Here is a 24,497-nt window from a genome sequence, read left to right on the forward strand (position 1 = left end):
CAAATACTACTGCAATACTACTGTAATACTACTGCAGTACTACTACAAATACTACTGCAATACTACTGCAATACTACTGCAATACTACTACAAATACTACTACAAATACTACTGCAGTACTACTACAAATACTACTGCAATACTACTGCAATACTACTACAAATACTACTGCAATACTACTGCAATACTACTACAAATACTACTGCAATACTACTGCAATACTACTGCAGTACTACTACAAATACTACTGCAATACTACTGCAATACTACTGCAGTACTACTACAAATACTACTACAAATACTACTGCAATACTACTGCAATACTACTGCAATACTACTGCAATACTACTGCAATACTACTACAAATACTACTGCAATACTACTGCAATACTACTGCAATACTACTACAAATACTACTGCAATACTACTGCAATACTACTGCAGTACTACTACAAATACTACTACAAATACTACTGCAATACTACTGCAATACTACTGCAATACTACTACAAATACTACTGCAATACTACTGCAATACTACTGCAGTACTACTACAAATACTACTGCAATACTACTGCAATACTACTACAAATACTACTGCAATACTACTGCAATACTACTGCAATACTACTACAAATACTACTGCAATACTACTGCAGTACTACTACAAATACTACTGCAATACTATTCTCTACACCGTCCACACCACCAGCACGTCTACAGCCAGGTACTACTGCAGTACTACTGCAATACTACTGCAATACTACTACAAATACTACTGCAATACTACTACAAATACTACTGCAGTACTACTACAAATACTACTACAAATACTACTGCAATACTACTGCAATACTACTACAAATACTACTACAATACTATTCTCTACACCGTCCACACCACCAGCACGTCTACAGCCAGGTACTACTGCAGTACTACTACAAATACTACTGCAATACTACTGCAATACTATTCTCTACACCGTCCACACCACCAGCACGTCTACAGCCAGGTACTACTGCAAATACTACTGCATGTACTACTGCAATACTACTGCAATACTACTGCAGTACTACTACAAATACTACTGCAATACTACTGCAATACTACTGCAGTACTACTACAAATACTACTGCAATACTACTGCAATACTACTGCAGTACTACTACAAATACTACTGCAATACTACTGCAATACTACTGCAGTACTACTACAAATACTACTGCAATACTACTGCAATACTACTGCAGTACTACTACAAATACTACTGCAATACTACTGCAATACTACTGCAGTACTACTACAAATACTACTGCAATACTACTGCAATACTACTGCAATACTACTGCAGTACTACTACAAATACTACTGCAATACTACTGCAATACTACTGCAGTACTACTACAAATACTACTACAAATACTACTGCAATACTACTGCAATACTACTGCAATACTACTACAAATACTACTGCAATACTACTGCAATACTACTGCAGTACTACTACAAATACTACTGCTATACTACTTTAATACTACTGCAGTACTACTACAAATACTACTACAAATACTACTGCAATACTACTGCAATACTACTGCAATACTACTGCAATACTACTGCAGTACTACTACAAATACTACTGCAATACTACTGCAATACTACTGCAGTACTACTACAAATACTACTGCAATACTACTGCAATACTACTGCAATACTACTGCAGTACTACTACAAATACTACTGCAATACTACTGCAATACTACTGCAGTACTACTACAAATACTACTACAAATACTACTGCAATACTACTGCAATACTACTGCAATACTACTGCAGTACTACTACAAATACTACTGCAATACTACTGCAATACTACTACAAATACTACTGCAATACTACTGCAATACTACTACAAATACTACTGCAATACTACTGCAATACTACTGCAATACTACTACAAATACTACTGCAATACTACTGCAATACTACTGCAGTACTACTACAAATACTACTACAAATACTACTGCAATACTACTGCAATACTACTGCAATACTACTACAAATACTACTGCAATACTACTGCAATACTACTGCAGTACTACTACAAATACTACTGCAATACTACTGCAATACTACTACAAATACTACTGCAATACTACTGCAATACTACTACAAATACTACTGCAATACTACTGCAATACTACTGCAGTACTACTACAAATACTACTGCAATACTACTGCAGTACTACTACAAATACTACTGCAATACTACTGCAATACTACTACAAATACTACTGCAATACTACTGCAATACTACTACAAATACTACTACAAATACTACTGCAATACTACTACAAATACTACTGCAATACTACTGCAATACTACTGCAGTACTACTACAAATACTACTGCAATACTATTCTCTACACCGTCCACACCACCAGCACGTCTACAGCCAGGTACTACTGCAGTACTACTGCAATACTACTGCAATACTACTACAAATACTACTGCAATACTACTACAAATACTACTGCAGTACTACTACAAATACTACTACAAATACTACTGCAATACTACTGCAATACTACTACAAATACTACTACAATACTATTCTCTACACCGTCCACACCACCAGCACGTCTACAGCCAGGTACTACTGCAGTACTACTGCAATACTACTGCAATACTACTACAAATACTACTGCAATACTACTACAAATACTACTGCAGTACTACTACAAATACTACTACAAATACTACTGCAATACTACTGCAATACTACTACAAATACTACTACAATACTACTGCAATACTACTGCAATACTACTACAAATACTACTGCAATACTACTGCAATACTACTACAAATACTACTACAATACTACTGCAATACTACTGCAATACTACTGCAAATACTACTGCATGTACTACTGCAATACTACTGCAATACTACTGCAGTACTACTACAAATACTACTGCAATACTACTGCAATACTACTGCAGTACTACTACAAATACTACTGCAATACTACTGCAATACTACTGCAGTACTACTACAAATACTACTGCAATACTACTGCAATACTACTGCAGTACTACTACAAATACTACTGCAATACTACTGCAATACTACTGCAATACTACTGCAGTACTACTACAAATACTACTGCAATACTACTGCAATACTACTGCAATACTACTGCAATACTACTGCAATACTACTGCAATACTACTACAAATACTACTGCAATACTACTGCAATACTACTGCAATACTACTGCAGTACTACTACAAATACTACTGCACTACTGCAATACTACTGCAATACTACTACAAATACTACTACAAATACTACTGCAATACTACTGCAATACTACTGCAATACTACTACAAATACTACTGCAATACTACTGCAATACTACTGCAGTACTACTACAAATACTACTGCTATACTACTTTAATACTACTGCAGTACTACTACAAATACTACTACAAATGCTACTGCAATACTACTGCAATACTACTGCAATACTACTGCAATACTACTGCAGTACTACTACAAATACTACTGCAATACTACTGCAATACTACTGCAGTACTACTACAAATACTACTGCAATACTACTGCAATACTACTGCAATACTACTGCAGTACTACTACAAATACTACTGCAATACTATTGCAATACTACTGCAGTACTACTACAAATACTACTACAAATACTACTGCAATACTACTGCAATACTACTGCAATACTACTGCAGTACTACTACAAATACTACTGCAATACTACTGCAATACTACTACAAATACTACTGCAATACTACTGCAATACTACTGCAATACTACTACAAATACTACTGCAATACTACTGCAGTACTACTACAAATACTACTGCAATACTACTGCAATACTACTACAAATACTACTACAAATACTACTGCAATACTACTGCAATACTACTGCAATACTACTGCAATACTACTGCAGTACTACTACAAATACTACTACAAATACTACTGCAATACTACTGCAATACTACTGCAATACTACTACAAATACTACTGCAATACTACTGCAATACTACTGCAGTACTACTACAAATACTACTGCAATACTACTGCAATACTACTGCAGTACTACTACAAATACTACTACAAATACTACTGCAATACTACTGCAATACTACTGCAATACTACTGCAGTACTACTACAAATACTACTGCAATACTACTGCAATACTACTACAAATACTACTGCAATACTACTGCAATACTACTGCAATACTACTACAAATACTACTGCAATACTACTGCAGTACTACTACAAATACTACTGCAATACTACTGCAATACTACTACAAATACTACTACAAATACTACTGCAATACTACTGCAATACTATTCTCTACACCGTCCACACCACCAGCACGTCTACAGCCAGGTACTACAAATACTACTGCAGTACTACTACAAATACTACTGCATATACTACTGCAGTACTATTCTCTACACCTGTGATGAGCTTCAGTGGCGTCTCTGGTTCGAGTCCCAGCTGGAGGACGTCCTGTGTGACCTGAGGAACAGCCTCAGATCCAGGCGTTTCTGCTCTCGTGTCTCTACTGTAATGTTTCATCTTTTTATTTCTTTGTTTCTTGTAGTTTCTGCTGCTCTGAGGCCCTGACCTGACCTTGTGCTCTACAATAACCCTGTAGTCACCCCTGTCTGTGTGTGTGCTCTACAATATCCCTGTAGAGACTGACCTGTAGTGACCCCTGACCTGACCTTGTGCTCTACAATATCCCTGTAGTGACCCCTGTCTGTGTGTGTGCTCTACAATATCCCTGTAGTGACTGACCTGTAGTGACCCCTGTCTGTCTGTGTGCTCTACAATAACCCTGTAGTGACCCCTGTCTGTGTGTGTGCAGGCGGCCGCGGCGGGACGAGAACCTGAGCGAGGAGGCTCTGAAGGTCATCTCCAGGTTTCCAGACCTGTCCTTCATGACGGCCAAGGTCCTCATGTTCCCCGCCACCTTAACGCCGCGGGGGGCGGAGCCTGCAGCGGACTGAGGGTCTGAGGCTCCTCCTCCTCCTCTGCGCTCGGACACTTAGCTTCAGAGAGACGCCCGGGGTTACCTCCTCAGAACCATCCAAAGAAACGAGACTTCGCTGTGAGCTAAAAGAAGCTGATCCGTTTGTGCTGCTTTAAAGTCGGGCTGGAAACGAAGCTTTTTCTGAGCGTTCGTCTGGTCCGTCCTGAGGGATCTGTGGAGCCCAGTACACACCGGTGTGACGGGACCAGGGCCGGATTTAAGGAAAGCGGGCCCCGGGGCTAAAGCTTTATCAGGGCCCCCATAATCTATCAATATTTATTTATATAGCGCCTTAACCACAGCTGTGCATCCTGTAGTACTGCAATTAAAGAATAAATGAACATACAGAAGTTACACAGCACTAGCTTAAAATGAGTGAAAAAGCCTGGTGGGGGGGCTCATTTAAAAGGGGGGTCTGGGGTACATGGTTTTTCCCAATGGCAACGGAATGGAAATGACTCAGTCCTGGTTTAGTCCTGGTTTAGACCTGGTTTAGTCCTGGTTTAGTCCTGGTTTAGACCTGGTTTAGCCCTGGTTTAGTCCTGGTTTAGTCCTGGTTTAGTCCTGGTTTAGACCTGGTTTAGTCCTGGTTTAGTCCTGGTTTAGACCTGGTTTAGTCCTGGTTTAGACCTGGTTTAGTCCTGGTTTAGACCTGGTTTAGTCCTGGTTTAGACCTGGTTTAGTCCTGGTTTAGTCCTGGTTTAGACCTGGTTTAGTCCTGGTTTAGACCTGGTTTAGTCCTGGTTTAGTCCTGGTTTAGACCTGGTTTAGTCCTGGTTTAGTCCTGGTTTAGACCTGGTTTAGTCCTGGTTTAGTCCTGGTTTAGACCTGGTTTAGTCCTGGTTTAGACCTGGTTTAGTCCTGGTTTAGACCTGGTTTAGTCCTGGTTTAGTCCTGGTTTAGACCTGGTTTAGTCCTGGTTTAGTCCTGGTTTAGTCCTGGTTTAGTCCTGGTTTAGTCCTGGTTTAGTCCTGGTTTAGCCCTGGTTTAGCCCTGGTTTAGACCTGGTTTAGACCTGGTTTAGTCCTGGTTTAGTCCTGGTTTAGTCCTGGTTTAGCCCTGGTTTAGTCCTGGTTTAGACCTGGTTTAGTCCTGGTTTAGACCTGGTTTAGTCCTGGTTTAGTCCTGGTTTAGACCTGGTTTAGACCTGGTTTAGACCTGGTTTAGTCCTGGTTTAGTCCTGGTTTAGCCCTGGTTTAGTCCTGGTTTAGACCTGGTTTAGACCTGGTTTAGTCCTGGTTTAGTCCTGGTTTAGTCCTGGTTTAGTCCTGGTTTAGTCCTGGTTTAGTCCTGGTTTAGTCCTGGTTTAGTCCTGGTTTAGCCCTGGTTTAGCCCTGGTTTAGACCTGGTTTAGACCTGGTTTAGTCCTGGTTTAGTCCTGGTTTAGTCCTGGTTTAGCCCTGGTTTAGTCCTGGTTTAGACCTGGTTTAGACCTGGTTTAGTCCTGGTTTAGTCCTGGTTTAGTCCTGGTTTAGTCCTGGTTTAGTCCTGGTTTAGTCCTGGTTTAGTCCTGGTTTAGTCCTGGTTTAGTCCTGGTTTAGTCCTGGTTCCCGTGAGCCCCTGCTTAGATCCGGCCTTGAACGTTCCAGCCCGAGTTTAAAGCACAGGCCGTACAAGCCTCTTTAAGGACAGGGCTGTAGGAAATGTACAGAGTTACTGATCCCTCTGAGACGCCGGGAGATCTGGAGAACCAACTAGAGACTCCTGCGTCTCTCTGGAGCTCCAGGGTCTCTCTGAAGCTCTGAGGTCTCTCTGAGGTCTCTCTGAGGTCTCTCTGAGGCTCTGAGGTCTCTCTGAGGTCTCTCTGAAGCCCTGAGGTCTCTCTGAGGTCTCTCTGAGGTCTCCCTGAGGTCTCTCTGAGGTCTCTCTGAAGCCTCTCTGAAGCTCTGAGGTCTCTCTGAGGTCTCTCTGAAGCTCTGAGGTCTCCCTGAGGTCTCTCTGAGGTCTCTCTGAAGCTGCGCCTGTGGAAGGAAAGCTCATCTTTTCAGGGAACATGTCTGCTCTGCGTGTTTTGTTGAAGGGGAGGTCTGTAGATAAAGGAAGCCACACTGCCTGAGTCCAGCTGAATGTGTCCAAGGCCTTAGTTCAACACTGTCTTAGAGCTTTTCTCACGTCCATCTTTATTCAACTTTGGTTTGGCTGATTTTGTTTGTTTCATTTGTTTGTTTCGTCTTGAAAATGTAAATCCGAGTTCCTGCAGAAACGAGAGGTTAAAGGTGATAAATATCCTGGTTCCTGCAGGAGCCCGGTCCAGTCGTGTCGAGTCTTACTTTAATTATGTTTATTGTGATTCCACTTTTTGGTTTGTTTTTTTGTGCGAAGTTGAAAACGGGACGTTTTTTGGGTCGAAACCACTGCAGCAGCGAAGGACTTTAAGGGACCAACGCGTTCGTCCGGCGGCCGCGCCCACGCACCGCTCAGCCGGAGCTCAGCCGGAGCCCAGCCGGAGCTCAGCCGGAGCCCAGCCGGGGCTCAGCCGGAGCTCAGCCGGAGCTCAGCCGGAGCCCAGCCGGAGCTCAGCCGGAGCCCAGCCGGGGCTCAGCCGGAGCTCAGCCGGAGCCCAGCCGGAGCTCAGCCGGAGCCCAGCCGGAGCTCAGCCGGAGCCCAGCCGGAGCCCAGCCGGAGCTCAGCCGGAGCCCAGCCGGAGCACGCACCACTCAGCCGGAGCCCAGCCGGAGCCCAGCCGGAGCTCAGCCGGAGCTCAGGCGGAGCTCAGCCGGAGCTCAGCCGGAGCCCAGCCGGAGCCCAGCCGGAGCCCAGCCGGAGCTCAGCCGGAGCTCAGCCGGAGCCCAGCCGGAGCTCAGCCGGGGCTCAGCCGGGGCTCAGCCGGAGCCCAGCCGGAGCCCAGCCGGAGCCCAGCCGGAGCCCAGCCGGAGCCCAGCCGGAGCTCAGCCGGAGCCCAGCCGGAGCCCAGCCGGAGCCCAGCCGGAGCTCAGCCGGAGCTCAGCCGGAGCTCAGCCGGAGCTCAGCCGGAGCCCAGCCGGAGCCCAGCCGGAGCTCAGCCGGAGCCCAGCCGGAGCCCAGCCGGAGCTCAGCCGGAGCCCAGCCGGAGCCCAGCCGGAGCCCAGCCGGAGCTCAGCCGGAGCTCAGCCGGAGGAAAACACAAAATGGAAGAATTTGGGAAACAATGGGGATAAAATTGGGAAAAACTTGAGTAAAAATGATGGAGAAAGTCCCTAAAAATGTGGATTGTGTTGTGTGGTGTCGCCTCTGACTCGGCGTGGGCCCGGTCCGGGCGTGTGCGTGAACCCGGTCCGGACGTGTGCGTGGGCTCGGCGTGGGCCCGGTCCGGACGTGTGCGTGGGCTCGGCGTGGGCCCGGTCCAGACGTGTGCGTGGGCGCGGCGTGGGCCCGGTCCGGACGTGTGCGTGGGCCCGGCGTGGGCCCGGTCCGGACGTGTGCGTGGGCTCGGCGTGGGCCCGGTCCGGGCGTGTGCGTGGGCTCGGCCTTCGTCTCTCGCCGTCGTCTGTTTCTCGTGTTCGGGTCGAGTCACTGCTGGAGGAGGATCTGGATTTTTGCACTTTGTGAAGAAACTCACTGTGTCCGGACTCTGGGCTCGGTCTGACGAGGATCTGAGGAGGACCCGGACCGGACCTGGACCGGGACTGGACCGGGACTGGACCGGGACTGGACCGGGACTGGACCGGGACCGGGACTGGACCGGGACCGGGACTGGACCGGGACCGGGACTGGACCGGGACTGGACCGGGACTGGACCGGGACCGGACCGGACCGGGACTGGACCGGGACTGGACCGGGACTGGACCGGGACTGATCCGGGACCGGACCGGGACTGGACCGGGACTTCCAGATCCGCCTCGTGTAAATCTTTTAGTGTAAACAAGAAATTAAACTATTTAAGACAAAGCTCTGGTGTCGCTGCTTCTTTGTGTTCGTTTAGATGTATTGAACGATGCCTGTCTCCTGTTGTGCATGTTTTAGTATGTCAGTGTGTGCATTTTAAAGTTACAGTAGTGTTAGCTAACTGCGGTAGTAGCCTAACAGTTTCCCGCGTTTTTTCTAGTTCAGCTTTACCCAAATCTAAAAGCTTGTTGACTGGAGCTGGCCGTCTTGTTGGCCGGGCCAGCCTCATTTGAAAGCTAAGACCTACGAAACTGATGTAATTTTTCTCCTCGTGGCGCTGTGGCTTTTTTTGGTCACGTACGTGTTTGTTTTGTCACTTTTTGATTGCTTTGGTTACCATGGAGATCCGCCATCTTCGCAGCTGTTAGCATACATTTGCATTGACTAACATTAGCTAAAAACGGTATTAAAAGTGGAGAAAAGGCCGTGTGTCAATGTGAATAATAAGTGTTTTAACGTTGCCACTCCCATGATGCTTAGCGGCAGGACGTCAGTAGAAGTGAAAAAAACGGCAGTTGTAGCTCGCACTAGCTAACCGTTAGCATTAGCCCGATGCTAACATGTAGCATCATGTTAGCATTCTCCGTCTGAACTTTTTTTATTTTATTTTATTTTTTATTGTACACATGCATTTTTTTTATTTTTTATTTTTTTTATTTTTTTTGAAGCAAAAAAAACAAAAACAACAAAAAAGAACAGAGCCAGGGGTATACAAGACCCAAAAAAATAATGGTATCGAAGCAAGAAACAGAAACAGTTACGCAACACTTTGTTACATGTTTTTTTTATTTCTTTTTTTTATTTTTATTTTGAATGCACATCTAGACCAGCAGCAGTACTATTTACGTAATATCAAACTTTTTGCTCACATTTTTAGTTTTGATCGCCTTCAAATGTTCTATCAGGGCCAAATACAGACGGCATCTCTGGAATCTCCCATATATGGTCATGTTTGAAAACAGTTTAGGGGGAAAACAATTTTGAAAAAATCTAAACTTTCTCTAATTATTCAAAAACGACTTTAACAAACGCTGAATTATGAAAATAGTTTCTACTAAATAAAGATACAAAGACATGGGGAGGAGCAAAGTGGTTCAACAGCCCATAAATACATGAATAACGGAGAATGCTAACATGATGCTACATGTTAGCATCGGGCTAATGCTAACGGTTAGCTAGCGCGAGCTACAACTGCCGTTTTTTCACTTCTCCTGAACAATCTGCTGTGAGAAAATATCCATATGGGCCTGATTTACACCTGACTTTATTTATGTGATAAATAAGTTCATATTGCACCAGAAAATGGCTAAAAAGAGGAAAAATTGTGTTTCTCTAAAGATTCTATTTTCCCCCTCGGCGAAGCCACGCCCCCTTCTATGACGAGATGCCGTCTGTAGCTATTCCACGGTTACCATGGAGATCCGCCATCTTCGCAGCTGTTAGCATACATTTCCATTGACTAACATTAGCTAAAAACGGTATTAAAAGTGGAGAAAAAGCTGCGTCCAAGTGTTTCAATGTGAACAATAACGCCAGTATTTTAACTCTGCTGCTAATCCCATGATGCTTAGCGGTATGACGTCACATTCCCGAACTTATGTGTTTGTTGTTTTTGTCTCGTTTTCGCCGCTATTTTAACACTTTTTTTTCAAGAGGCTTTTAGATTTGGGTAAAGCCGAACTGGAGAAAATGTGTCCTTATAATGCCCACTCTTTCATACCGGTTTACAAATGACACGTAACGTGGCTGTGCTCCGCTCCGACAGAGGGCGCGGTTTCCCTCCGCGGCCTCAGGAACAGGCTGTGACGACAAGATGGCGGCGGGCGCTTCAAATGTTCCCGAACTGTTCCCAAAAACTCTCCGAAAACAGACACTAAACCCGGTCAGAAACCGCCTCCCCCTCCCGCAGCGGTCCCCCCGTTAGAGCCGGTGAATCTGCCGTTAAATCTGCCGTTAAGTCTGCCGTTAACATGCGCGAGACCAGAGCCAGGACCAACCGCCTCCGCCGCAGCGTCAACAGACCGAGTCAGGCCGCCCCCAGGCTGCTCTCCCCCGGGGACGGACCGAGCCACCAGGCCGCCCTCAGGCTGCTCTCCCCCGGGGACAAGTCCAGGCAGGAGCCGCACGGTACGGACCAGGGTTTACTGACAGTATATATATCTGGTTATTATTTATTCCTAATAGTAAAAGTTTCGTTAGAGTTTATTTTTCTCCTTTGTGTCACCGCAGATTTGTTATTTGTTCCTTATTGCACTTTACAAATACAAATAAATAAGGCGCCTGCCACGTATATGGGAAGATCCACGGTAACCATGGAGATCCGCCATGTTTGCAGTTGTTAGTAAGCCGTAAATATATAACACCCTGTGGCGTCCGAGTGTTTTAATGTGAACAATAACTCCAGTGTTTTAACCCCTTAACTCCCGCCTGAACCGAGCACATTTTCTCCAGTTTGGCTTTACCTCAATCCAAAAGCTTCTGGAAAAAAGGTGAGGAAATAGCAACAGAACTGAGACGAAAACAGTGATGGGAATGTGACAAAAAAGTGAGAAAAATTTGACGAAAAAATGTGACAAAAAATGACCAAAAAAATTACAAAAAAATTGACAAAAAATACAAAAAATGTGACAAAAATGTGACAATAATGTGATAAAGAATTGACGGAAAAATTACAAAATTTGTCAAAAAATTACAAAAAAAAATGACAAAAATGGGATAGAAATTGGACAAAAAAATTACAAAAAATTGACAAAAAATGTGATAAAGAATTGACGAAAAAATTATAAAAATGTGACAATTTTTTTTTTTAAAGTACAAAACTGGCATAAAAATTAGACAAAACTTTGCAAAAAATGACCAAAAAATTACAAAACATGTGACAAAAATGGGGTAAAGAATTGACGGAAAAATTACAAAATTGGTCAAAAAATTACAAAACATGTGACAAAAATGGGATAAAAATGTGACCAAAAAATTACAAAAATTTGACCAAAAAATGACAAAAAATTGACAAAAAATGTGATAAAGAATTGACGGAAAAATTACAAAATTGGTCAAAAAATTACACAAAAAAAAGACAAAAATGGGATAAAAATTGGACAAAATTTTGCAAAAAATGACCAAAAAATTACAAAACATGTGACAAAAAATGGGATAAAGAATTGACGAAAAAATGACATATGTGACAAAAAATGACAAAATGGGATAAAACTTGACCAAAAAAATGACAAAAATGTGACAAAAAAGAGAATGAGTTGAAAACACAACAAAAAATATCTGATGACGTGAGGACAAAGATCCTGTCGGTTCAGGCGGGGGTTAAGAGGTTAAAATATGACGACACAACTCTTCATCCTCTGGCTGACGGTCCTTTCATCGTTTACAAAAGAGAAACACGTCAGAATATTTACTTGAGTAACAGTAACTTTACTTTAAGATCATTTTACTCAAATAATAGCAATACTTTCGCCCAAATGACTAAGAGTAAAGATTCTTGGAGGAAACTGTATAATAACATGACTCAAGAAGAAGAACTTCCAAAAGTTACTTGAGTATTTGTAGTGGAGTAAATGTAGCTAGTTACTGAGTAGTTACATTAGTTAGTGAGTAGTTAGTGAGTAGTTACATTAGTTAGTGAGTAGTCAGTGAGTAGTCCGTGATTAGTCCCGCCTCTGCCTCGTGTAAACAAAGTAGTTTGTGTTCCAGAGCAGCAGAACCCGGTCCAGACGCAGACTCGGTCCAGGCTCAGCATCTCCACAGAGTCTCCTCACAACGAGTCCAGCTGTGACCTTCAGGACATCGTCTGGGACACGACCTCCCCCTCCCCCCAGCGCCTCGGTAAGACCCCCCCCCCCTCCCCCCAGCGCCTCGGTAAGACCCCCCCCCCCTCACCCCAGCGCCTCGGTAAGACCCCCCCCCCTCCCTCACAGCGCCTCGGTAAGACCCCCCCCCCCCCCCTCACCGCCAGGTCTTGTGATGTAGATGATCCTCAGGGAGTCACAGTGTTGGGCTTTGGCTCCATCTGGTGGTGAAAAGGCGTTACTGCAGTGAGTCTGACTGAGCTCATTTATGGTCAGGATGGAGCTGATCCTGAACCTTCTAAACCACCACAGACCAACATCTGACTCCCACTCACGACCCTGTGTGACCCCTGTCCAGATGTTCCTCTCACAGAGCTACACCAGCAGCAGATCCAAGGCTTCATGAGATGTTTCTTCAGGATGTTTGTGTCTGAGTTTGGTCTCGTCTGTTCCAGGGAAGCGCGGACGCCGAGTTGCCGTGGTGAACATCTCCGACATCGTGAGCCGCATCGCTCCAGAGGTCAGAGGTCACAGCAGCTTCTCTACTCCTAAGCTCTTCCTCCTCATGTTCCTCCTCCTCATGTTCCTCCTCATGTTCCTCCTCATGTTCCTCCTCATGTTCCTCCTCATGTTCCTCCTCCTCGTCCTCAGACCGGTCGTCCTCGGGTCCTGGAGCCGGCGCTGCAGCAGTGGATCGGAGACAGCGCCACCATCCCCTGCACCCCAGAACTGCAGCCGTCCAAACCCAAGAAGAAGAGTCCCAGGTACACACACACACAACACACAATCCTGTACTTCTATCTCAGTGAGGACACTCATAGACTTCAGGTTAGAACCCCCTCGTGACCCTCAGACCTCCACACGTGAGGACCACCGTGATGTTCAGACTGAAGTCCTTCTGTGTTTCAGGCCGAGCGGAGTGGACGACCTGCTGAGACTCGCCAAACAGTTCGACTTCAACATGCTCCACGAGGACCTGGACCCGGACTCAGACCCTGCAGGCCCCGCCCACCCGGCCCCGGATCAGGATCAGGATCAGGACTGGGTCTCAGACGAAGACCTGGATTATCTGTTCGACGGCTCCACCCAGAACATCAGCGGGGCCTTCAGTCAGAGTTTACCCAAAACGCCCAAAGAAACGAGTCCTTCCACCACCCTCTCCACCGGCTTCTCCACCGCGGCGCGACCGTTTCCTCCGAGATCTGAGCCCAGCAAACACACGCAGAGAAACGCCATGGAGGAATCTGCACACAAACCTTCTGACCACACTCCAGGAAGGACCTTCTCGTTCCAGCCGCTGACCGTGGCCAGGTCCCCGGTCCAGGACGACTGGGGCGACGACGCCCTGATGGACGACTCGCTGCTGATGGAGCTGACGCAGAACCCGCCCACGTTCACCTCGCCCAGGTGCACGTCCACGCAGAGAAACGAGAGGAACGAGAGGAACGAGAGGAACGAGAGGAGCGAGAGGAACGAGAGGAACGAGAGGAACGAGAGGCCGGAGCCAGGGCGGAGGACCTTCACTCTGAAGGACCAGGGCTTCTACGCAGACCTGAGGGCGCGGCAGGACGTCCAGCTCCAGGACGTCCAGCTCCAGGACGAGGACCTTCAGACCACGAGGCTTCAGCAGATCACAAACATGTCTGACGCTTCCAAACCTTTTCAGGAGCGACTTCTTGGTTCTTCAAAAGCAGAAAACGGCTCCAGACGCCCGGAGATGTTCAGCTCTCACTCCCTCTCCAGCTCAGCTTCACAGTCAGGAGGTTTTCCAACCAGCGACGTGAGAAGTTCTGCTCCTGATAAAGAAAACCGAGCCAGTTCTTCAAAGGAGTTCAGAGGAAGATCTCAGCAGAGCTTCAGGGCTGATGCTGAAGCTCACGTGGGTCAGAGTCTCAGGACCAGAGTGTTCTCCACACACGTCACCAGAGCCACTCAAGGTTCTTCTGAGGCCTCGGGGTCGCCGTGGCCGCGAGGCGTCGGCTCACACGGTTTGGTGGCGTTTCCTTCGTCTCACTCGTCCTCGTCTGAAACGGGCGGGAGCGTCGCCGCGGGAGACGGCGACCGTTTCCACGACGACGACCTGGACGGCGACCTGGACGACGACCTGGACTCCATTTTCTCGTCGGAGCCGCCGTGGGACGACGACGACGACGACCTGCTGTGCGAAGTCTGCCACGATGTGGAGACGCAGATGCAGAGCTCAGCCAATCGCACGCAGGGGGCGGGACAAAAGCCCAATGACAACAGTCGTTTACATCAGAGGACCAATCAGACTCAGGGGGCGGGGCAGAGGAGTGGTCAGAGTCAGGGGGCGGGGCAGTGGAACAGTGAGAATTCTCAAATCAAACAGACGCCATATCCAGGGCCGACTTTTGAACAACGGACCAATGGGACGCAGGGGGCGGGACAAATGCCCAATGACAACAGTCGTTTACATCAGGGGACCAATCAGACTCAGGGGGCGGGGCAGAGGAGCGGTCCGACTCAGGGGGCGGGGCAGAGGAGCGGTCAGACTCAGGGGGCGGGGCAGAGGAGCGGTCAGACTCAGGGGGCGGGGCAGAGGAGCGGTCAGACTCAGGGGGCGGGGCAGAGGAGCGGTCAGACTCAGGGGGCGGGGCAGAGGAGCGGTCAGACTCAGGGGGCGGGGCAGAGGAGCGGTCAGACTCAGGGGGCGGGGCAGAGGAGCGGTCAGACTCAGGGGGCGGGGCAGAGGAGCGGTCAGACTCAGGGGGCGGGGCAGAGGAGCGGTCAGACGTGGAGCCACAATGAAGGTGAGTGGTTTTACTGACTGTATCCGAATGTCCACCCTCGTCCCTGACCTCTCATTCACTACACAGGCCGCACTATATAGTGACTATATAGTGAATGACTATATAGTCACTATATAGTCATTATATAGTCACTATATAGTGACTATATAGTGAATGACTATATAGTCACTATATAGTCATTATATAGTCACTGATTCTGTTGGCGATTCAGTCACAAGCCACGACTTTCTCCGCGCTGTGTGACATCACAGATATGTTTAAAAAAAAAATGTTTTATCTGAATTTATTTATTGTTCCAAACGTTTATTTTATGAAGCAGAACGACTGTTTTGTCACTTTTACAGGCGTTACTGTCATCACAAAAAAAGGAAAAAAATATTACCCCAGCGTGAGCTCAGAGACGCCGAGAGTCGGTCACAGCCCGGTGTCCGAACACCAGCAGACTGAGCGACTACATCTGCTAAAAGTTCGCGAAACTCCGGGAATAAAGTATTTCTGTGATAAAAACCAAACTCAGAGACAGTGGAATATTTATGTATGAATACGAGTCAGATACGCTTTTACTTCACATGGATTTTACATGAATGACCTGGATTATTCGAAGCTATCGGTCATTTAACAGCTCCAGCTAAAGGTTAGCGGCTAACGTTCGCATGAAGCTATCGGTCGTTTAACAGCTCCAGCTAAAGGTTAGCGGCTAACGTTCGCATGAAGCTATCGGTCATTTAACAGCTCCAGCTAAAGGTTAGCGGCTAACGTTCGCATGAAGCTATCGGTCATTTAACAGCTCCAGCTAAAGGTTAGCAGCTAACGTTAGCATGAAGCTATCGGTCATTTAACAGCTCCAGCTAAAGGTTAGCAGCTAACGTTAGCATGAAGCTATCGGTCATTTAACAGCTCCAGCTAAAGGTTAGCGGCTAACGTTAGCATGAAGCTATCGGTCATTTAATAGCTCCAGCTAAAGGTTAGCGGCTAACGTTAGCATGAAGCTATCGGTCATTTAACAGCTCAAGCTAAAGGTTAGCGGCTAACGTTAGCATGAAGCTATCGGTCATTTAACAGCTCCAGCTAAAGGTTAGCAGCTAACGTTAGCATGAAGCTATCGGTCATTTAACAGCTCAAGCTAAAGGTTAGCGGCTAACGTTAGCATGAAGCTATCGGTCATTTAACAGCTCCAGCTAAAGGTTAGCAGCTAACGTTAGCATGAAGCTATCGGTCATTTAACAGCTCAAGCTAAAGGTTAGCAGCTAACGTTAGCATGAAGCTATCGGTCATTTAACAGCTCAAGCTAAAGGTTAGCGGCTAACGTTAGCATGAAGCTATCGGTCATTTAACAGCTCCAGCTGAAGGTTAGCGGCTAACGTTAGCATGAAGCTATCGGTCATTTAACAGCTCAAGCTAAAGGTTAGCGGCTAACGTTAGCATGAAGCTATCGGTCATTGAACAGCTCCAGCTAAAGGTTAGCAGCTAACGTTAGCATGAAGCTATCGGTCATTTAACAGCTCCAGCTAAAGGTTAGCAGCTAACGTTAGCATGAAGCTATCGGTCATTTAACAGCTCCAGCTAAAGGTTAGCGGCTAACGTTAGCATGAAGCTATCGGTCATTTAACAGCTCCAGCTAAAGGTTAGCGGCTAATGTTAGCATGAAGCTATCGGTCATTTAACAGCTCAAGCTAAAGGTTAGCGGCTAACGTTAGCATGAAGCTATCGGTCATTTAACAGCTCAAGCTAAAGGTTAGCAGCTAACGTTAGCATGAAGCTATCGGTCATTTAACAGCTCAAGCTAAAGGTTAGCGGCTAACGTTAGCATGAAGCTATCGGTCATTTAACAGCTCCAGCTAAAGGTTAGCAGCTAACGTTAGCATGAAGCTATCGGTCATTTAACAGCTCAAGCTAAAGGTTAGCGGCTAACGTTAGCATGAAGCTATCGGTCATTTAACAGCTCCAGCTAAAGGTTAGCAGCTAACGTTAGCATGAAGCTATCGGTCATTTAACAGCTCCAGCTAAAGGTTAGCAGCTAACGTTAGCATGAAGCTATCGGTCATTTAACAGCTCCAGCTAAAGGTTAGCAGCTAACGTTAGCATGAAGCTATCGGTCATTTAACAGCTCCAGCTAAAGGTTAGCAGCTAACGTTAGCATGAAGCTATCGGTCATTTAACAGCTCCAGCTAAAGGTTAGCAGCTAACGTTAGCATGAAGCTATCGGTCATTTAACAGCTCAAGCTAAAGGTTAGCGGCTAACGTTAGCATGAAGCTATCGGTCATTGAACAGCTCAAGCTAAAGGTTAGCAGCTAACGTTAGCATGAAGCTATCGGTCATTTAACAGCTCCAGCTAAAGGTTAGCAGCTAACGTTAGCATGAAGCTATCGGTCATTTAACAGCTCCAGCTAAAGGTTAGCGGCTAACGTTAGCATCTTTCACCGTAGCCGTTTATATTTTGGTCGTTTATTCCTGACAAACACAAACACTCGACTGAAACAGCTGATTTACTTCAGTCGTGTTTAATACTGACCCGTTTAGTGACCATCGATGCTCACTACTTTTCCAGATGCATTGTGGGAAATTCCGAGTGGACGACTTTTTTCTCTCTGGACATTCAGACACCCCTACAACATGTGACCACTATATAATGACTATATAGTCATTATATAGTCACTATATAGTCACTATATAATGACTATATAGTCACTATATAGTCATTATATAGTCACTATATAGTCACTATATAGTCACTATATAGTGACTATATAGTGACTATATAGTCACTATATAGTCACTATATAGTGACTATATAGTGACTATATAGTCACTATATAATAGTGTGGACATTGTGATACAGCCACTGTTTCTGGAGATGCACCGATCCAGCTGTTTTGCTACCGATGCCGATACTGGGTTTTGAGTATCTGCCGATATCCGATATTTACCGATACCACTTTCTTACGCGTCTTTCTCTGAGTGAAAAATTTACTTGACTCTTTTCTCCATTTGATTTTAGTGACTTTAGGTATTTCTATGTTAGCTTCTGTCCCAGTCTTGGTTTTGACTGATGCTAGCTTTAGCATGCTGATGCTAGCTTTAGCATGCTGATGCTAGCTTTAGCATACTGATGCTAACCGTTAGCATAGCACGTGAAAGTCATGTTTTCATTTGGGACCAGAGCTGTGATCGTCACACCTGTTTGTCTCTTTTAGCTCCTCCTCAGAGGCCCCTCCCAGGGGGCGGAGCCACAGACGACTTCACCTTCAAGAGGCCGGACCCCGTGGGCCCCGGGCCCCGAGGTGAGAACCCTGCTAGTCAACAATACTGTACCTGTGACTAAACCTGTCTGTTTCCTCCTGCAGGGGGCGGTAAATGCTCCGCCGCCGAGATCGAGCTGAAGAAGAAGCAGGCGCTGGAGCGAAGACGCCAACGACTACAGGCCCACCAGCCAATCAGCAGCCAGAGACCCGCCCACCAGCCAATCAGCAGCCAGAGACCCGCCCACCAGCCAGTCAGCAGCCAGAGACCCGCCCACCAGCCAATCAGCTGCCTCCGAGCGCCGACGTGAAGGTGTTCAGTCAAAGCAGCGAAGGACAAGCGATCGTCTGGACCGGGCTGCTGAGTCCAGGACGTTTGAGGAAAAGTTCCCAGACTTTGGTTCAGAATCACTTCTTTTTGCACTTTTCTTTTCTTCAGTATAAAAACTGTTTCCCTTTCCCTCCATTTCACTTTTCTTTATTCTTTACAAACTAATTCATCTTAATTATGGAAATGATTTAAAGCTTTTATTGTAAACTCAGCACTTCAGTTTTATCAATAAACCTAAAGATAAAGTTCTGTTTGACTGTTTTTATAAATGAATCAAAGCTCTGTTTGTCACCGTTTATTTCGTTTATTTGACAGATTAAAAACAAACCCAACAACCATCGAACTGTATAAAAGTAAAGTTTCAGAAGAAGCTAATGCTAACGCTAACGGAGAATTACAACAACAGCGAACACTGGATCCCTGAGAAAAACAAAAGCTCAGTTTACATTGACTTTAACGTCTTAACTCCCGCCTGAACCAGGAGGATCTTTTTCCTCACGTCAACACATTATTATTCCATCATTTTTTTGTTGGGTTTTCAACTCATGTTTGTAGCTTTTTGGTCATTTATATCACATTTTAGTCTTTTTTTTTAATCAAATTTTTGTCACTATTTTTGTGATTTAATCTTCAATTTTTTGTCATTTTTTTGTCATTTTTTCTTCAATTTTTGGTCACATTTTTGAGGTTTTTTTTTCATCTTTTGGTCACTTTTTTGTCGCTTTTTTGTCACATTTTTGACATTTTTTTAGTCAGTTTTTCTTCAATTTTTTGTCATATTTTTGACTTTTTTTCATCTTTTGGTCACTTTTTTGGTCATTTTTTGGTCACTTTTTGTCACTTTTCTGTCACATTTTTGTCATTTTCAATTTTTTGTCACATTGTTGTCATTTTTTTGGCACTTTTTTGACAGTTTTTTTTGACATTTTTTGTCATTTTTTTGGTCATTTTTTAGTCACTTTTTTGTCACATTTTTGACAGTTTTTTGTCACTTTTTTGTCACATTTTTGTCATATTTTCTTCAATTTTTTGTCACATTTTTGTCATTTTTTTGGTCATTTTTTGGTCATTTTTTGTCACTTTTTTGTCATTTTTTGTCACATTATTGACATTTTTTTTGACATTTTTTTTGACATTTTTTTGGTCATTTTTTGGTCATTTTTTGTCACATTTTTGACAGTTTTTTTTTTGACATTTTTTGTCACTTTTTTGTCATTTTTTGTCACTTTTTTGTCACTTTTTCTTCATTTTTTTTTCACATTTTTTGTCATTTTTTTGTCACTTTTTTGTCACATTATTGACATTTTTTTTGACATTTTTTGTCATTTTTTTTTTACATTTTTTGGTCACTTTTTTGTCACATTTTTTGACATTTAAAAAAAAAAAAATCTTCAATTTTTTGTCAATTTCTTGTGACATTTTTCGTCACTTTTTTTGTCACATTTCCATCATCGTTTTCGTCTCAGTTTTGTTGCTATTTTCACACCGGTTTTCCAGAAGCTTTTGGATTGGGGTAAAGCCAAACTGGAGAGAATGCGCTCGGTTCAGATGGGAGTTCAGGGGTTAAACATTTGTATCACTAAATATAAAACTGAAGCCTTTTCCATCTTGTTAAAACACACATGTTACTTGATTCATAGATGCAGATGTGCAGAAGCTCGAACATCAGTGTTGTTCATCCAGATGTGGTTTCTGAAAACACGTCATCACGAGTGCAGATGTTTTATTGGAGAGTTCGATTCAGATTCCTCGATCGTTTACTTCGGTTTTCACAAGGATTTCAACAGAGATATTTTCCTCTTGGCGGGAGGGGTGGGGTCGTGCTTGGCTCCTCCCACCAGGACCAGGGGGGCGGAGTTCTTGCTGTCCTTGGCGCCGGGGCTGAGGTACGGGCGGGGGGGGCGGGCGGCGAAGTCGCAGCGGCTGAAGGAGTGCAGCAGCTCCGCGGTGTCGGCGTCGTGGAAGGAGACCACGCCCTCCACGCCGTCCGCGAACACGCCCACCACCAGCGGGGGGCGGCGAGGAGCCAGGCGCACGGGCGGGTCACTCAACGCCACGTACTCGCCGCCGTCCTGCAGAGCCAGCGCCCAGAGCCCGCCTACAGACACACGGCAAAACATCCAGTTTTAGCATTTAGCATTTAGCTCCTCATTTAGCTCCTCGTTTAGCTCCTCATTTAGCTCCTCATTTAGCTCCTCATTTAGCTCCTCATTTAGCTCCTCGTTTAGCTTCTCATTTAGCTCCTCATTTAGCTCCTCGTTTAGCTTCTCATTTAGCTTCTCATTTAGCTCCTCATTTAGCTCCTCATTTAGCTTCTCATTTAGCTTCTCATGTAGCTCCTCATTTAGCTTCTCATTTAGCTTCTCATTTAGCTTCTCATTTAGCTCCTCATTTAGCTCCTCATTTAGCTCCTCATTTAGCTTCTCATTTAGCTTCTCATTTAGCTTCTCATTTAGCTTCTCATTTAGCTTCTCATTTAGCTTCTCATTTAGCTCCTCATTTAGCTTCTCATTTAGCTCCTCATTTAGCTTCTCATTTAGCTTCTCATTTAGCTCCTCGTTTAGCTTCTCGTTTAGCTCCTCGTTTAGCTCCTCGTTTAGCTCCTCGTTTAGCTTCTCGTTTAGCTTCTCGTTTAGCTCCTCGTTTAGCTCCTCATTTAGCTTCTCATTTAGCTCCTCGTTTAGCTTCTCGTTTAGCTCCTCGTTTAGCTCCTCGTTTAGCTCCTCATTTAGCTTCTCATTTAGCTCCTCATTAAGCTTCTCATTTAGCTCCTCATTTAGCTTCTCATTTAGCTTCTCATTTAGCTTCTCATTTAGCTTCTCATTTAGCTTCTCATTTAGCTTCTCATTTAGCTCCTCATTTAGCTTCTCATTTAGCTTCTCATTTAGCTTCTCATTTAGCTTCTCATTTAGCTCCTCATTTAGCTCCTCATTTAGCTCCTCATTTAGCTTCTCATTTAGCTCCTCATTTAGCTTCTCATTTAGCTTCTCATTTAGCTTCTCATTTAGCTTCTCATTTAGCTCCTCATTTAGCTCCTCATTTAGCTCCTCATTTAGCTCCTCGTTTAGCTCCTCGTTTAGCTCCTCATTTAGCTTCTCATTTAGCTTCTCATTTAGCTCCTCGTTTAGCTCCTCGTTTAGCTCCTCGTTTAGCTTCTCGTTTAGCTCCTCATTTAGCTCCTCATTTAGCTCCTCATTTAGCTCCTCATTTAGCTCCTCGTTTAGCTCCTCATTTAGCTCCTCATTTAGCTCCTCGTTTAGCTCCTCATTTAGCTTCTCATTTAGCTTCTCATTTAGCTCCTCATTTAGCTCCTCGTTTAGCTCCTCATTTAGCTTCTCATTTAGCTCCTCATTTAGCTCCTCATTTAGCTCCTCATTTAGCTCCTCATTTAGCTCCTCGTTTAGCTCCTCATTTAGCTTCTCATTTAGCTCCTCATTTAGCTCCTCATTTAGCTTCTCATTTAGCTCCTCATTTAGCTCCTCATTTAGCTCCTCATTTAGCTTCTCATTTAGCTCCTCATTTAGCTCCTCATTTAGCTTCTCATTTAGCTCCTCATTTAGCTTCTCATTTAGCTTCTCATTTAGCTTCTCATTTAGCTCCTCATTTAGCTCCTCATTTAGCTTCTCATTTAGCTCCTCGTTTAGCTCCTCATTAAGCTCCGCCTCCTCCTCTGTGGGGCCAAACGGGGCTGAAGTTCGAAGCGACAGCGCTGTGTCGATGGTTCATGTTAAAAAGAGGAGTGACCAACCTGCGGCGAGGCTCCTCCCCTTCCTGTTGATGGACTCTTTGGCCACTCCCACCTCCCACTGGGTCTTTCCCTCCACCTGCACCTCGAAGTACGCCCTGCCCGAGAACGGCTTCCCGAGCACCGCCAGGCTGTCAGAGAACCTGTAATGACATCATCTTTATGTAATAACAGGTCTTTATGTAATAACATCATCTTTATGTAATAACATCATCTTTATGTAATAACATTTTCTTTATGTAATAACATTATCTTTATGTAATAACATGATCTTTATGTAATAACATCATCTTTATGTAATAACATCATCTTTATGTAATAACATCATCTTTATGTAATAACATTATCTTTATGTAATAACATGATCTTTATGTAATAACATCATCTTTATGTAATAACATCATCTTTATGTAATAACATTATCTTTATGTAATAACATTATCTTTATGTAATAACATCATCTTTATGTAATAACATCATCTTTATGTAATAACATCATCTTTATGTAATAACATCATCTTTATGTAATAACATTATCTTTATGTAATAACATGATCCTTATGTAATAACATCATCTTTATGTAATAACATCATCTTTATGTAATAACATCATCTTTATGTAATAACACGTCTTTATGTAATAACACGTCTTAATAACGCCATCATATTTGGGTGGAAGTCGCTGTAAATGGCCTCATTCTCCACCAAAATGTGATTGTTTTGTTTGGCAAAACTGGGAAATAACGTAATAAAACATTTCTTGTCGTGTCCCCTGGCGGATATGGGGGAAAACAAAAAAGTGGGATCACTGACCTCTTTGTGTTTTCTAGAGTTCCCTTCTCCTCCTTCTTCTCCTTCTTCTCCTCCTTCTTCTCCTTCTCCTCCTTCTTCTCCTTCTCCTCCTTCTTCTCCTTCTCCTCCCCCACCTTCTTCTTCTCCTCCGCCTTCCCCTTCTTCTCCTCCTCCTTCTTCTCCTCCTCCACCTTCTCGTCCTTCTTCTTCTCCTCCTTCTTCTTGTCGTTGTGGTGGACCTGCTTCTTGTCTTTGGACAGGACCAGTTGGAAGTGAGCCGTGTCGGGGTCGAGGGTCACGTCGATGGCGAGACTCTTCACGCGCTGCAGCTCCACCATGACGAGGCTCTCGCTCGTCCTTCTGAGGTCACGGTTCAGCGCCGCGACAGCGCGAGCCGTCGCTCCCTGCAGCACATTGTACATGTTTTTGTTTATGAGCTCCAAATCTGTCAGAAACGTGAACATTGATCATGCTAATGGCTATAGGAAACTACATTGATCATGCTAATGCTAACGGTTGTAAGAAAATACATTGATCATGCTAGTGCTAATGGCTATAGGAAAATACATTGATAATGCTAATGGCTATAGGAAACTACATTGATCATGCTAATGCTAACGTTTGTAAGAAAATACATTGATCATTCTAATGCTAATGGCTATAGGAAAATACATTGATCATGCTAATGCTAATGGCTATAGGAAACTACATTGATCATGCTAATGCTAACGGTTGTAAGAAACTACATTGATCATGCTAATGCTAATGGCTATAGGAAAATACATTGATCATGCTAATGCTAATGGCTATAGGAAATACATTGATCATGCCAATGCTAATGGCTATAGGAAACTACATT

At 44.5% G+C, this 24,497-nt stretch overlaps 1 protein-coding gene and 1 long non-coding RNA gene across 2 annotated transcripts in view; one reads left to right on the top strand and one right to left on the bottom strand.

Moving 5' to 3' along the window:
* Positions 1 to 5,103, top strand: part of LOC306960525 (aftiphilin-like) — a gene marked incomplete at its 5' end in the record, with an annotated part of 28,223 nt that extends 23,120 nt beyond the window's left edge. Inside the window, one exon of the mRNA XM_079552954.1 lies at positions 4,931 to 5,103. Within this exon, the coding sequence (XP_079409080.1) occupies positions 4,931 to 5,072 (142 nt within the window). The remainder of the gene's footprint in view (positions 1 to 4,930) is intronic.
* A 3,408-nt stretch (positions 5,104 to 8,511) lies between these two features.
* LOC306961156 lies at positions 8,512 to 8,962 on the bottom strand. Its single transcript, XR_013792740.1, has 3 exons — positions 8,895 to 8,962; positions 8,740 to 8,767; positions 8,512 to 8,689 (listed from the first exon to the last, which is right to left on the bottom strand). It is a non-coding gene; the product is annotated as an uncharacterized lncRNA (long non-coding RNA).
* Positions 8,963 to 24,497: the final 15,535 nt, after the last annotated feature.

This window comes from Gobius niger (genome assembly GCF_951799975.1).
Source record: "Gobius niger genome assembly, chromosome: 3".
NCBI classification, from domain to species: domain Eukaryota; kingdom Metazoa; phylum Chordata; class Actinopteri; order Gobiiformes; family Gobiidae; genus Gobius; species Gobius niger.